General features: G+C 44.0%; 1 protein-coding gene and 1 pseudogene across 7 annotated transcripts in view; one reads left to right on the top strand and one right to left on the bottom strand.

Annotated features, from left to right (window-relative positions):
- TCP11L1 (t-complex 11 like 1) overlaps nt 1–13,668 on the bottom strand; it is a 40,822-nt gene extending 27,154 nt beyond the window's left edge. For 2 of the 7 annotated variants that reach the window (XM_027581449.2, XM_027581448.2), the window contains exons 1-2: nt 13,493–13,668; nt 10,400–10,586 (exon numbers count right to left, since the gene is read on the bottom strand). In XM_027581449.2, the coding sequence (XP_027437250.1) occupies nt 10,400–10,562 (163 nt within the window). In that variant the 5' untranslated portion in view covers nt 10,563–10,586; nt 13,493–13,668. Of the gene's footprint in view, nt 1–10,399; nt 10,587–12,642; nt 12,781–12,807; nt 13,308–13,492 lie in introns of those variants that run through there. The other 5 variants (XM_027581443.2, XM_027581445.2, XM_027581446.2 and 2 more) reach the window with 5 other exon arrangements.
- LOC113914339 lies at nt 7,931–8,097 on the top strand (annotated as a pseudogene).
- Nucleotides 13,669–15,285: the final 1,617 nt, after the last annotated feature.

The following is a 15,285-nucleotide window of genomic DNA, read 5'->3' as shown; positions in this document are numbered from 1 at the left end:
CAACCAACTGAGCCACCCAGGCGCCCCTCTGCCAAATTAATCTATTGATAAAATGCAATCCCAGTAAAAATCCCAGCAATCTTTTTTGTTGAAAATGCCAAACTGGGGGCACCTGGGTGGCTTAGTCAGTTGAGTGTCTGCCTTTGGCTCAGGTCATGATCTCGGGGTCCTGGGATCGAGCCCCGCATCGGGCTCCCTGCTCAGCGGGGAGCCTGCTTCTCCCTCTCCCTGTGTTCTCTCTCTCAAATGAAGAAATAAAATATTAAAAAAAAAATGCCAAACTGATTCTAAAATTTACATGGAAATGCACAGGACCTACAGAAATTAAAACTATTGTGGAAAAGAATAAAGTTGAAAGACTTTAACTGATTTCAAGAGTTACTTTAAAGCTACAACAATCAAGACAGTGTATTTTTGGCATGAAGATCGATCTATAGATCAAGTGAACAGAAGAGAGGACCCAGAAACAGACTGATACAAACATACATACATATACATGTGGTCAATGAGGCAAGATTAGTTTAAATAGTGCTGCAACAATTGGTTCTCTGTATATAAAAGAACGATTCTCAACCCTTACCTCATATGATAAGTAAAAAGGAACTCAAAATGGACCACAGACCTAAATACAAGAGCTAAAACTATAGAACTCCTATGAGAAAAGACAGGTGAAATCTTTACCTTGAATTAGGTAAAATTTCTTAGAGTAAGATAAAAAAAACTCAACATATAAGAGAAAAAAATTGATAAATTGTGCTTTATCAAAATTTAAAACTTTTGGGTGCCTGGGTGGCTCAGTCGTTAAGCGTCTGCCTTCGGCTCAGGTCATGATCCCAGGGTCCTGGGATCAAGCCCCGCATCAGGCTCCCTGCTCAGTGGGGAGCCTGCTTCTCCCTCCCCCACTCTCCCTGCTTGTGTTCCCTGTCTCTCTCTGTCAAATAAAATAAAATCTTTCAAAAACAAAAAAATTAAAACTTTTATTCTGTGAAAGACTCCTATCAAGAAAATGAAAAGGCATGCCAGATAGGACAGAATATATGCAAAACACCTATGCGATAAAGGACTTATATCCGGAATTAGAAAGAACTCTCATAGAACTCAAAAATAGATGACAACCAGTAAAAAATGGGCAAAAGATTTGAACAGACATTTCTCCAAAGTAGATACACAAGTGGCCAGTAGGCCACGAACAGCTATTCAACATCATTAATCATCAGTGTGAGATAACAAAAAATACATATTTTGGTCTCTGCCCCTCTGTTCCTGGCACAAGACTCCTAAAATCCTTTTAATTTCCTAAGTGATAAGAACATTAGGAGCATCTAGTTTTAATAGTTGGTTTTGGACTGGGCTCATTGACACCAGGCTCCTAAAACCCTTGTTAATTCCTAAGTGATAAGCACAAGCATGTTTCGTTCTGTTGTGACTCTGAATGAGCTCCTGGATGGCTTCTGGATGGGGCTGGTCACCCGAAAGACCAAGCCATGATTAGAAGGCTGGACTTTTCAGTCCTATTCTCCAGAGAGGGTAGAAGGGCTGGAAATAGAGTTAATAATTAATCATGCCTACATGAGAAGCCTCCGTAAAGTCCCAATAGTAGGGGGTTCAGAGATCTCCCAGGTTGTCCAACACATCCATACTGGGAGCATGATACACCCCAACTCCATAGGGACAGAAGCTCCTGCACTTAGGACCCTCCCAGACTTCACCCTATGAAGCTCTTCATCTAGCTGTTCATCTGTATTTACCTTTTAATAAACCGGTGAATAGTGTTGCCCTGAGTTCTGTGAGCCACTCTAGCAAATTAATAGAATCCAAGGAGGGGTCACTAGAATCTCCAGTCTATAGCTGACCGGTCAGAAGCAGAGATGACAACCTAGACTTGTGACTGGTGTCCAAAGCAGAGGGATGGGGGGGGGGTGGGTATTCCTGTGGGACTAAGCCCTTCACCTGTAATATGTGATGTTATCTCTGGGTAAATAGTGTCAGAATTTAGTTGAAGTGTAAACAGTGTCAGAATTTAGTTGAAGTGTAAGACACCCAGCTGGTGTCACAGAAAATTGATTGGGGGTGGGGAGCCCCACACATTTGGTAACTAGAAGTGGTATACTCTGTGTGAGTAGTAAAAGACACTCAGGAGAAAAACAGAGGAGGAAGGACTGGGTTTTGCCCCACGCAGGTAAAAAACTATAGGTTTTTCCTTTTAGAATCAGGGAAATGCAAATTGAAACCACACTGAGATACCACTACACACCTACTGGAATGGCCAAAATGAAAGAGACTGATCATACCAGGTCTTGACACAGATGTGGAGCATCTGGAACTCTTGTACATAAACAATGGGAATGAAAAATGGTACCGTCACTTTGGAAAACCAGCTCTTGTAAAACAAACTTAACCACATGGCCCAGCAACCCCACTCCTAGGTCTTTACCCAAGAAAACTGAAAACTTATGGCCATGTGAAGACCTGTCTTCAAATGTTAATAGCAGCATTCTTCCTAACAATCAAAACCTAGAACTAATCCAAATGTGGATCATCTGCAGAATGTAGATGATTTGTAGAACAAATTGTAACCATACAACGGAATACTACCCAGCAATAACAAAGGAATAAACTGATACATGCAAAGACATAGATGAATCTTAAAAGCATTATCTCAAGTTGAAGAGTCAGATACAAAAGACTATATACAGTATGATTCCATTTATTTGAAATCATAAAAAGGACAAAATTATAGTGACAGAAAGCAAGTAAGTGGTTGCCAAAGACCGGAATTCATTATATGAGGCTATCATTACCTTGATACCAAAACCAGACACTACAGGGAAAGAAAAGTACAGGTCAACATCCCTGAAGAACACAGATGCAAAGATCCCCGACAAAATATAGCAAACCAAATTCAACAATACATTAAATGGATCATACACTATGATCAAATGGTGGGAAAGAGTCACTGTCCAGGGGCATGGGAGTTCAGGGAGGTGATGAAAATGTTCTAGCAGCTCATAAGTGTGGCAGTAGTGACACAACTGTAAATGCATTTGTCAAAATTCAAATACATACTTAAAATTCCATTTTATTATATATAAATTATACCTCAATAAAATTGATTAAAAATTCAAAGGCACTGAGCAGGAATTTGCTATATGCATACTGATTATTAAATTTATTCAAGCTAATATATATATACACATATATATTTTTTAAAGATTTGATTTATTTGACAGAGAAAGACACAGCGAGAGAGGGAACACAAGCAGGGGAAGTGGGAGAGGGAGAAGCAGGCTTCCCGCCGAGCAGGGAGCCCGATGCGGGGCTCGATCCCAGGACCCTGGGATCATGACCCGAGCCGAAGACAGACGCTTAATGACTGAGTCACCCAGCTAATATTTTCTGTTGCCATTTATCAGAAAATGGAACTTCCACTGTGCTATATCAATAGCAAGCATCAGAAGTTAAAGTTATTAAATTCCATAGAGCTCTTATCTTTTTTAAGATTTTTTTTTTTAAGTAATCTCGGGGCGCCTGGGTGGCTCAGTCGTTAAGTGTCTGCCTTCGGCTCAGGTCATGACCCCAGGGTCCTGGGATCGAGCCCCGCATCGGGCTCCCTGCTCGGCGGGAAGCCTGCTTCTCCCTCTCCCACTCCCCCTGCTTGTGTTCTTTCTCTCGCTTTGTCTCTCTCTGTCAAATAAACAAATTCTTTAACAAAAAAAGTAATCTCTACACCCAATGTGGGGCTCGAACTCACAACCCCAAGATCAAGAGCCACACGTTCTACTGACTAAGCCAGACAGGTACACCAAGTTTTTCTCTCTTAAAGAGATTCAGGATTGTCACCAGGGCTTCCGAGTTTTGTTTTAGCCTTGGTTTTGCAAAAATCCTCAAATGTCTAATCATCTTAAACTTTTGAAAATAACAGAAACATTTTTCACAATAAATTTACCATTTTTCAACAATTTGGGGCATTTTGGTGATGAGAAATAGACATTGTTCGTGTGCTACCTAGTCATGAAACAGAATGGAAAGAGCACATCAGGAAGAAATTCAGTTCCCTCTAACCAAGACTCTTGAATGTGACCTTCAACAAGTCATTTAAATCTTCCAGGGCCAGAGGCGCCTGGCTGGTTCAGTCAGTTAAGCATCTGACTCTTGGTTTCAGCTTAGGTTAAACTTCCAGGGCTATTATTTCCTAGTATGCAAAAAGAAGATAACCGAAGGAATGTTCTATGAAAGAGGAGACTTCCAAATTATAGATAAGTGTGTTCTCAGGGTTTTGGGTACACTTGGGACAAAACAGTTTGTATCAAGTGCTGAGAACATCAGACACCAGCTTACAGGAGCTGTCCAACTTAGAGACTACTTAAAATCAAACTTATTAATGAAGGGTACCTGATCAAAAGAGATAAAAGCTATAATTCTAAGATATGATCAGGATACGTTACAAATCTACACACACAGGAACTGTTCACTGCATACTAATTACAGGGTTGTGGGATGGGATTGTTTTGTATTTGAGAATTCTCAAATGGCAAATGTCACCCAAAACTACTCTAGAGTGAGTACAGTGATGCAAGAGTGAAGTTTATCCACAGAACTTACTGCAATGTGTAGAAATTGCTTGTTATTTTGTCTTCCTCACTAGACGGCAAGTTCCATGAACAAAGAGATTATGTGGGCTTGCTGGCTCACTACTGGATTCCTGATACACAGTATGCACTTAATAAATATGGACTGATTGAATGAACACAGAGACACCATAATTCAAAGTCTAGTCATGAGCTTTAAAAATGTAAGAACTTAGGGGTGCCTGGCTGGCTCAGTCAGAAGAGCTTGCGACTCGATCTCGGGGTTGTGAGTTCAAGCCCCACACTGGGTGTGGAGATTACTGTAATAAATAAACAAATCAAAATGTAAGAATTTAGTGCCATCCATTTATCTAAGGATGCCTGGGATGTACTAATTAAATTCACAGGGGTGCCTGGCTGGTTCAGTCAGTAGAGCGGGCAATTCTCATCAGGGTTGTAAATTTGAGCCCCATGTTGGGTGTAGGGATTACTTAAAAATAAAATCTTTTGGGGCACCTGGGTGGCTCAGTCGGTTGAGCGTCTGACTCTTGGTTTCGGCTCAGGTCATGATCTCAGGATTTTGAGATCAAGCCCTGCGTTGGGCTCTGTGCTCAGCATGGAGTCTACTTAAGTCTCTCTCTCTCTCTCTCCCCCCACTCCCCTTGCGCCCGCCCCCCGGCCCCTGCCCATGTGCACGTGTGCCCCCTCTCTCTCCAAAATAAATAAATCTTTAAAAAAATAAATAAAAATAAAATCTTTTTTTTTAAATGCGAGAACTTAGTGTCATCCATTTAGCTAAGGATGAATGGAATCTACTAATTAAACTCACAAAGACCTGCTTTAATAAATCAAAATGCTAAATGGAAAATATTAACTGGAGTAATAATTGATGTTTTTCATCTGAATACAGCATCTCTTACTGGTCAACAGGTGATTATAAACACCACAACAGAAGGTGCTTTGTGAGCAGAGAAGCATGTGGTAGTAGAGAATCTCAGAGGAAACATGAAGTTATAGCGGACTGATCCTTACTCTGAGGAGCTCTATGTTGAAAGAACAGATCATCGTTTAGAATCAAATCACCACCTCAGATTAGTGCCAACCAATTCTCACAAGCCAGCCATTTTTTCTTTTTCAATATTCAATATCACTAAAGGTTCTGCACCCAAATTCCAACGTGTGCTGGGACAAGCAGTTGTCACACACCAGCCATTCAATTTTGACACTACCTGCAGGTAGGTCAGATCCCATAAGTTAGGGGCTGGGTTCTACAAAACTGCCCCAGTCCCAAGTCCACATTGTCACCTGCGCTATAGATCAGAGGTTCCAAAGACTCCCTCCTCTTGTTTGATTAATTTGCTACAGCGGCTCACAGAACTCAGAGAAACATTTTACTTACCAGATCCCTGGTCTAGTATAAAAGGATGTAACTCCGGAGCAGCCAGATGAAGAGATGCGTGGGGCAAGGTACGGGAAAGGGGGCGGAGCTTCCATGCTTGGAGCACCCCACTCTCCCAACACCACCAGGTGTTCACCAACCCGGAAGCTCTCCCAAAACAGTCCTCTTGGGTTTTTATGGAGGCTTCATTATATAGGCATGATTGATTAAATCACTGGCCATTGGCCAGGCACCTGGGTCGCTCAGTCAGTTAAGAGGCCGACTCTCGATTTCAGCTCAGGTCATAATCTCAGGGTCCTAGGATAGAACCCTGGGTGCGGCTCCCTGCTGGCTCCATGTTTGGGGAGTCTGCTTGAAGATTCTCTCTCCGCCCCTCCCCCCACGTGCCTGTGCAAGCACGTGCTCTCTCCCTCTCTCAAATCTTTAAAAAAAAAGAAAAAAAGAAATCACTGGCCACTGGCAATTGATTCAACCTCCAGCCCCTCTTCCTACTCTGGAGGTTGGGGGATGGGACTGAAAGTTCCAACCCTCTAATCACATGACTGGATCCCCCCCACCACCACCCCCCCGCCCCCCGCCCCAACCAGCCCCCATCCTTAGGAGACCTAGGTGTTTTCCAGTTGCCTCATTAACATAACAAAAAACACCTTTCTAGGGCTCCTCACTTAGGAAATTCCAAAGGAGCTCTTTGCCAGGACTGGACAAAGACCAAATATATTTCTTATTTTATAAATCACAATATCACAGGTACCAATAGCAATTCTGCCTTTAAAATATTACTGTATAATTTGCAAGGCTAAAGGTTATTTTTTGCTGTTTACATTTTAATTTGTAGCATTCCAGAAGTGATTTTAGAGTTACTATAAACTCAAATGTCTGCAGTTAATTTCATATTTTATAAATTCTTATTTATGATCCATGTGATCAGTGATGCTTCCTGATGTGGTCCCCTGACTATGGGGTCTGAGCTTTACCACAGAGGCCCACAGCCCTGTGCCTACCTACTATTATAAGGAGCAAGGGCAAGGAAGCCAGAGGAATATTTTAGGGCACTGATTTTATACTTCATTTTGGTATAGACTTCTAAAAGAATTTAATGAAATATTCCATGACTTTCTTCCTAAAAAAAATGTTGATATACTTTTCTGGCTGTTCCTAGGACCCCCTAACACTTAATCATGGGTCCCAGGTAAGTACTCTTAAGGATATAACTACATACAATCTCAGATAATATAGTCTAGTGTTGGCTTGACATTAATTTGGAGTCATGCCAGTAGACTGACAGGATGCCAAAGGCAAGACCATCAATCAAAGAATGACTAAAGATCTCTACCACTGGTCCTCCTTATCAGAAACTGTAGGTGATAAAACCATCATTTGGCCATATACATCCAAATTACAGCAATCAGTCCTGGTATCTTTAAATGCAACAGATGACATGCCAGTAGTATTAACAATTAATATTTATTGAGCATTTATTAGGTGCCAAGCATTACTCTAAATGCTTTACATGAATTCATTTAATCTTTACAACCATCCTAAGAAATAATTGTATTTTCATTTATTTTTTTTGTTTTTTTTAAAGATTTTATTTATTTATTTGAGAGAGAGAATAAGATAGAGAGAGCATGAGAGGGGGGAGGGTCCGAGGGAGAAGCAGACTCACTGCTGAGTAGGGAGCCCGATGCGGGGCTCGATCCTGGGACTCCACGATCTTGACCTGAGCCAAAGGCAGTCGCTTAACCAACTGAGCCACCCAGGCGCCCTATTTTCCTCATTTTAAAAATGAGAAAACAGGAGTGCCTGTCTGGCTCAAGCCGGTAGAGCACATGACTCTCGATCTCAAGCTTGTGAGTTCAAGCCCCACACTCGGCATGGAGCCTTCTTTAAAAAAAATAAAAATAAAAAAATCGGGGTGGCTTTTTTTTTTTTTTTTTGGCCTTGTTGCATCCGAGAGAGCAAGATGGGTCACCAGCAGCTGTACTGGAGCCATCCGAGGAAATGGGGCCAGGGTTCTGCTCTTGCCGCGTCTGCTCAAACCGGCTCGGTCTGATCCGGAACTACGGCCTCAGTATGTGCCGCCAGGGTTTCCGTCAGTACGCAAATATAGGCTTCATTAAGTTGGGTTAAGTGAACTTCCTTGAATTGGTCATCCAAGATAACCTACCTTAACTGCAGATATCCAAGATACCTACTTTAATGCCAACTCATTGTACATAAAATAAAAATACTCCAATTAAAAAAAAAAAAAAACAGGGGTGCCTGGCTGTCTCAGTCAGTACAGCATGCGACTCAATCTCAGGGTTGTGAATTCGAGCCCCACATTGGGTACAGATTACATAAAAATAAAATCTTAAAAAATAAATAGAAACGAGAAAACAGAAGCTTTCTAACTATACATATTAGAGATCAATATAACCAAAGTCATATTTGCTTACAGTGAGCTCTTTGTACTCTGGCTGCTGGGAGAACCTGACTTTTTTCTGCAAGGCCTAACACATGCATGACAGACTTATCAACAGCATGTTTCCCTGAACTTATTGGTGTATCTATCAAAATCTATGTGATACTAAACCACAATAAAATGGGGCCCATAATGTTTGCTATAAGAATACTATGTTGAGGGGCACCTGGGTGGTTAAGCATCGGTTAGGCATCTGCCTTTGGCTCAGGTCCTGATCTTAGGGTCCTGGGATGGAGCCCCGCATTGGGCTCTCTGCTCATCAGGAAGTCTACTTCTCCCTCTTCCTTGGCAACTTCCCCACTCCACCCCATGCTCTCTCTCGCTCTCAAATAAATAAAATCTAAAAAGGAAAAAAAAAATACTATGTTGAAGGGCATCTGGCTGGCTCAGTCAGTAAAGCATGCAACTCTTCCTCTCAGAGTCCTGAGTTCAAGCCCCACACTGGGCATAAAGCTTCCTTAATTACAAAAAAAAAGGGGGGGGCGCCTGGGTGGCTCAGTCATTAAGCGTCTGCCTTCGGCTCAGGTCATGATCCCAGGGTCCTGGGATGGAGCCCCACATCGGGTTCCCTGCTTGGCGGGAAGCCTGCTTCTTCCTCCCCACTCCCCCTGCTTGTGTTCCCTCTCTCGCTGTCTCTGTCAAATAAATAAATAAAATCTTTAAAAAGAAAAGAATACTCTGTGGACTAATAAATTAGCCGGGAAGAGCTTTGATCATTTTAAAAGAAACACATCTGAAACCCCAAAAATGTTCATATTTCTTTCAAATATGAAGAACTACTGATCATCTACACTTTAAAGAGATAACATCAGCACTGACATTCTTAGACTATGACACTCCCTCTTATAACTTTCATTTTTGGACTCACTTCAAAAAGCTTAAGTATTCTTAATAAAAGACATGAGTTGGGGCGACTGCTGGGAATACTTGCGGAAATTACCACCCTTTCATCCTTGAGGCCCTGCTCCCTGCCAGGGATCTGAAATGACTTCACCACACATTCAGCAAACTGAATCCCCTCAACCTCGTGGGAACTAAGCCCCCAGGCAATGGAGTTAGGGTGTGGTGACCTCACTCACATTCAAAACCTATTTCTTTTTTAACCTGCACAAGCACAGTCCTGGCTGGAAACTGCCTCACAATTTTCAGATGCTTTTTAAATTAAAGCTACAATTTGCACTCCACCCTATTTCTCAGAGCACTTCAGAGAAAGTGGAATGCCACAGAGACTGCAGGAAAACAGGAATATTCTGGACATGATCCTAAAATTTTAATTTCTCAAGCAATTGAAAACCCACAAGTGGGGGCACCTGGGTGGCTCAGTCATTTAAGCGTCTGCCTTCCGCTCAGGTCAGGATCTCTGGGTCCTGGGATCAGCCCCGCAGGGCTTCCTGCTCAGCAGGGAGTCTCCTCTTTCCCTCTCTCTCTCTCTCTCTCTGCCACTCCCCACCATGCGCTTTCTTTCTCTCTCTCTCTCTCAAATAAATAAAATCTTTTTTTTTTTCAAATACCCTCAAAGAGGGTACTGTGGTTCTTTTTCTTTTTTTTTTTTTTAAGATTTTATTTATTTATTTGACACAGAGAGAGAGACAGTGAGAGAGAGAGATGACAAGCAGGGGGAGCCGCAGGCAGAGGGAGAGGGAGAAGCAGGCTCCCCACAGAGCAAGGAGCCTGATGTGGGGCTCGATCCCAGGACTCTGGAATCATGACCTGGGCTGAAGGCAGCGGCTTAACCAACTGAGCCACCCAGGCACCCCTCAAATAAATAAAATCTTAAAAACAACAAAAAAGAAACTCCACAAGTGACTAGGCTGCCAGTTGAGAAACTTGGCTTTTCTTAAATACTAGTTATCAGCAATGTTATCATATTAGAACCCAGCTCAGGGTCACAAGTACAAGGAAGCCTAATCAAAATATCATCTGAAAACAATGATAGTATGGCTTCTAACCAAAGTCAAATTTGCTTACAGTGAGGTCTTTGCACTCTTTGGGTGCTGGGAGAGACCGACTTTATTGTTTTCTGTACAGCTTCATCAGAACCTTCCACAGCATCTTCAAGGTCTTGCTCAGAATCATTCGATTTTGATTTTCCGGCTTCATTTATATTGGGCTTGCCAGGGTTTTCGGACATTCTCAACTAAGTTTATTTACTTTCCTAGGAAAGAAAAAACAAAAGTGAACCAAATGTTCTGACTCTGTCACTAACTAGCAGTAGGACTCGGCAAATCATTTCTCTTAGGGGTTTCAATTTTCTCACCTGTAAGAATGAATGAGCTTGGGAAGATCTTATCCAGCTAGCATATTCTACCTCAATGATTAAACAGATACGTGTAAAATGACATTTACGATTTATCAAATTTATGGGCCTATACCTCAGAGAGTGACAAGTTTGAATATTTTTGTCCCACTCCTAAGTGCCATGTCAAAAGAAAACAGGACCTTACATTGTTGGAAGATAATACTATCAACTGCCTGCTTCTGTTTTAATCAAAGATTCAATTCTTCAATTCTTTACTTTCATTCCTGAGAGTGGATATGAAAAGTCTTTGGAAATCATGCTTTTTTAACTTTGCTTCCAAATGAAGACACTGGGCTGAGGAGCTGGTTCTCTGATTCTGTTTTGTGAATAACTAGGGATGACACATAGAAGGTAGAATCTTACAAAGCATGTAAGAATATGTGGGGCAAATATTTTTATTAACTTCTGGCCAGTCAGCAGGAAAAGATGGTAAGGAGGACGTTGCAAACAACCACAATGTATGGGGTTGGGTGGGGTTTTAATTTTTTAAGTTGCTGGTTAGAACAGGAATAATATTTAACACATTGGTTTGGGCCAGTTAAAAAAAAAAGGGCCTGAAATTGTAGCCTCTTTTTACTGTAAAAGTTTTTCTCAAGTTTTTTACCGCTCCCCCCCCCCCCCCGGAGTTTTTTCCTAGAGTTCTCTTCCTAAGGTGTTTCTAACTAAGGGAGAAGACAGACACAATACTGCAAATAATTAGCATTTGTACCATCAGCACTTGGAGATCACAAAACATTGTCATAAACACTAATTAGTCTTTATTAGATACCTTGGAGGGTAATCCAGGGATGAAAAATGTTGACTGCTTCCAAAAGGTCTGGCAGACTCTCTTTTGCACATTAAAGAATCACTTGATATAATTATCTGAACTTTCAGATCCCTCCATTAAGTAGAATGAAGTTACTGGAATTGACATTTCCAGGCCTGTATTATTTTTTAAAGATTTTATTTATTTATTTGACAGAGAGAGGGACAGCGAGAGAGGGAACACAAGCAGGGGGAGCGGGAGAGGGAGAAGCAGGCTTCCCGGTTGAGCAGGGAGCCCAATGCGGGACTCGATCCCGGGATCATGACCTGAGCCAAAGGCAGACACTTAATGACTGAGCCACCCAGGCGCCCCTCACGGCCTGCATTATTAATACGAAGGTTGCTTTAATGCAGTTCCCCTTACCTTCCAATATCCCACTCCAGACACCCATCTCCTCTGTCCTAAATCCTATTAGGCTCTGGATATGCTCCAAGATCCAAAAGATAACACTACCAGCATATTCTATGAGAAAGGACAAACACATACTTCTAATTTTATCCTCTTCACATGCTGAGAATGAGCTCAGAAAGGATGAAGTAACTCTTAACTGCGCCGTGAGGAGGAAGGCATGCTTCTCTCTAACGCTCAGTTTAATAAACTAACCCCCGCTTTTAAGATTCAGCTTCACTCCTACTCCTCCCAGGACACTTCCCCCCCGCCGTGTCTGCCCCTTTCTCTGAACTCCTGTTGGGCTAGTTACTGCACATCTGGCACGCATCGTTGCCTTCGATCCAATTCAACATACACTTATTTAAATAGGTCTGGAGAGGGAAAGATGCTCATAAGGAAACGGAGTGAAGCTTAAGCTTTGGTGGCAGGATGAAACCACTAAGGGTACACAGTGGAGGGATTAAGGAATTCCGCCTAGAAGGAGCCTGGGATAACCTTCCCGGAAAGGGGGAGCTGTTCGTTTGAAAAGAGCAGTATTTCACCCAATTAAAAAAATGTCTAGAGTGGAAGAGGAGGTGGAAAGGGGGGCATTTCACTCAGAGGGCACATGTGAAGGCACATGGAAATGAGAAAACTAGTGGCAGGTGATGAAGAGGGAAAGGTGGGTTGGGGGAGCCTGTAAAATTGCTAGTTTTATTAAAAACAACTCTTCACCTGGATTTTTAACTTCTTCATGCCCAACACCAACCATATTTCCTACACACGCTCCATCCGTGTACGTCTATGTTCCAAACAGATGCCCACTAAGTGGTGACAGCGGTGTCATCTCTGTTGATGTCAGCGTGTGGGCGAAGGAGGGGCGTTGGTCTCAGGACGTACCTGGGTTCCAATTTTGGCTCTTTACTAGCTGGGGAACTTCAGTTTCCTCATCCGTAAAATGCAGCTACCTACTTCTTCGATTTGGGGGGAAGATGAGACGACAGAATGTGCAGCTGGCACACTCCAGGCTTTCCACAAAGGGGAGCTCTAATTACCAGAACTGGTAGCTACAGGAACCATGGACTGCTTACAGCGTGCTCATGCATTCAACAGTCACCAACTCCTCCGCCTGGAAGGGAACCGGGGGTAGGAGGATCCTCGCACTGGTCCTGAAGACCTTCTATCCGAGCTACACGCCGGGCCCTAAAGCCGCCACAAGAGACTGCCCAGCAGAAAGGGTCTCTCAGCAAAGGAAGGGCGCTCTGCCCACCGACGCCCGGAGCCGCTCCCTCCGGCACCCAGCGCCACTCCCGCTTAGCGCCCGGATTCCGTTGTAAACAACTGTTCCGGCCGGCGAGGGAGTGGCGGGCCGGCGGCAAGCGATGGCAGAGGGGCGCGCTAGGAGCACGGCCTCGAGGGCTGGGACAAAGGCCGCCCTACGCGCACCCCGCCGCCGTCCCTGCCTCCACCCGACAGCACGGGGCCCGACCTGCCCTGAGGAGGCGAAGAAATGCCTGTGATTTCCACCTGGCGCCTCCCGTGCGGGCCCCGCTGGGCTGCCAGCCTCTGCGTCCGCTTCCCTCACCTGCCACGGAGTTCCTCCTGCCGCTTGGGCGGGGAATGAGACGGGCAGCGGAGGCGCGGAGCGATGCGCGGCGAGCACGGGACACTTCAGCCTCTGCCCTTCCGAGGCCGCATCCCTCGCCGCGCTGTGGGCCGTCCTCCCAGCCCGGCTCCGGTGGGTAGCGGCCAGTGCGGCCGCTCCTCAAGCGTCGGGAAGGAGGAGGCAGCCCTTTAGCCGGGAGGGGCCCGCCCCTCGTAGGGCGGCGCCATGTTTCCGTACGGAAAGGCGGGAGGCGCGGTCCCGTACGGGCAGAGAATGCTCAATGGGCGCGAGCTCGAGCCGGGAGGCGCCATGTTTCTGTACGGAGATGCGAGAGGCAGGCTCCGAGTCGGCTAACGAGGCTTAGTGGGCGGTGGCTCGGAGCCAGGTGGTGCACGCCCCACTCAGGGCGGCGCCATGTTTCCGTACAGAAAGGTGGGCGCCGTTGGGAGAGTGTGAGGCGGGAGAGGAACACGTGGTAGAGCCGGCGCGGAGTCTGTCAAATGAAAGAAAGAGGCCGCTTATTCGCAACTTCATTCAAAACCTTCCCCGCCTGGGTTTTCAAACTTCAGTATTACCATCATGTTTCGTCACTGTACATAGTTTATTATTTTCCCTAATCTGGGGGGTTAAAAAAAAAAAAACATGCCTAGATAGCCAAGCCTCACTTTAATGGTACAGATTCATTTTGGTTTGGGGATCCTCTCTTACCTAAGTGGTTGCTACACTTTGTCGATAGAAAGAGCGAGACTTCAGCCCGGAAGAGACAAGAGGCAAGGGGACGAACGGTTCCCATGAGGGTTCAGCTGGGTGTAGGTATATAAACAACAGTAAGGACTTGGAGCATTTTATGACTGTGTTCTAGAAGGGGAAAATATGCTAAGCCAAGCCCGTTTTGGAGACTCATCTGCTGTGATTATCTCGGCACTGGACTAGAGGCTGCTCCAAAAAAACATGCTTTTCTCACCTTTCAGCAGTAGGATAGCAAACTACCTGAACAGAGTTTTTGTACCTAATCTTAAAAAGTAAAAGCTATCTGAGGCGCCTGGGTGGCTCAGTTGTTCAGTGTCTGCCTTCGGCTCAGGTCACGATCCCAGTGTCCCGGGAATGAGCCCCGCATCGGGCTCCCTGCTCGGCCGGAAGCCTGCTTCTCCCTCTCCCACTCCCCCTGCTTGTGTTCCCTCTCTCGCTGTCCCTCTCTCTGTCAAATAAATAAAATCTTTAGAAAAAAAATAAAAGCTATGTGATTCTTAACTGTTCATTTTGTAAAGATGCTATAAGACTTAGCATAAGTCATGTATAACTTAAAATGAAGGTAATCTAGTCTCCTACCCGTAGCCTATAAAACTTGTTAAATTTAAATAACTAGAAAAGCAAGATGAAGTTAAATGAGTGCTTTCAAACACTACTAAATAGATCACACGTGGGCAGTTATTCCTAAAGTACTGAAGGCTGAGTGCAACACAACAATTAACTAGCACACTAGATATTTTTTCTTAAATACACATGCACATCAAAGTCCTCAATGAGGATTCACTTCAGGAGAGAAAAAAACAAAACCCTTAAGATACTCAACTACCTGGAATAAAGACTCACCAAGAAAACATTAAGCTCTCACTGTGGAGTCCAGACTAGTATACCATAAAGTCTCTAGATTAGTGGTTCTCAAACCTGACTACACCCTAAAATTGTCTGGGGTGTGGGCATTCTAAAACGATCATCTGAAACTCTGGGGGTGATGCGGGGGAAAAACTGTTAAGCTTTCCAGGTGATTC

This window comes from Zalophus californianus, chromosome 11, assembly GCF_009762305.2.
Source record: "Zalophus californianus isolate mZalCal1 chromosome 11, mZalCal1.pri.v2, whole genome shotgun sequence".
Classification (NCBI taxonomy): domain Eukaryota; kingdom Metazoa; phylum Chordata; class Mammalia; order Carnivora; family Otariidae; genus Zalophus; species Zalophus californianus.
Note: the sequence above shows the minus strand (reverse complement) of the source record. Positions and strands in the feature narration are given on the sequence as shown.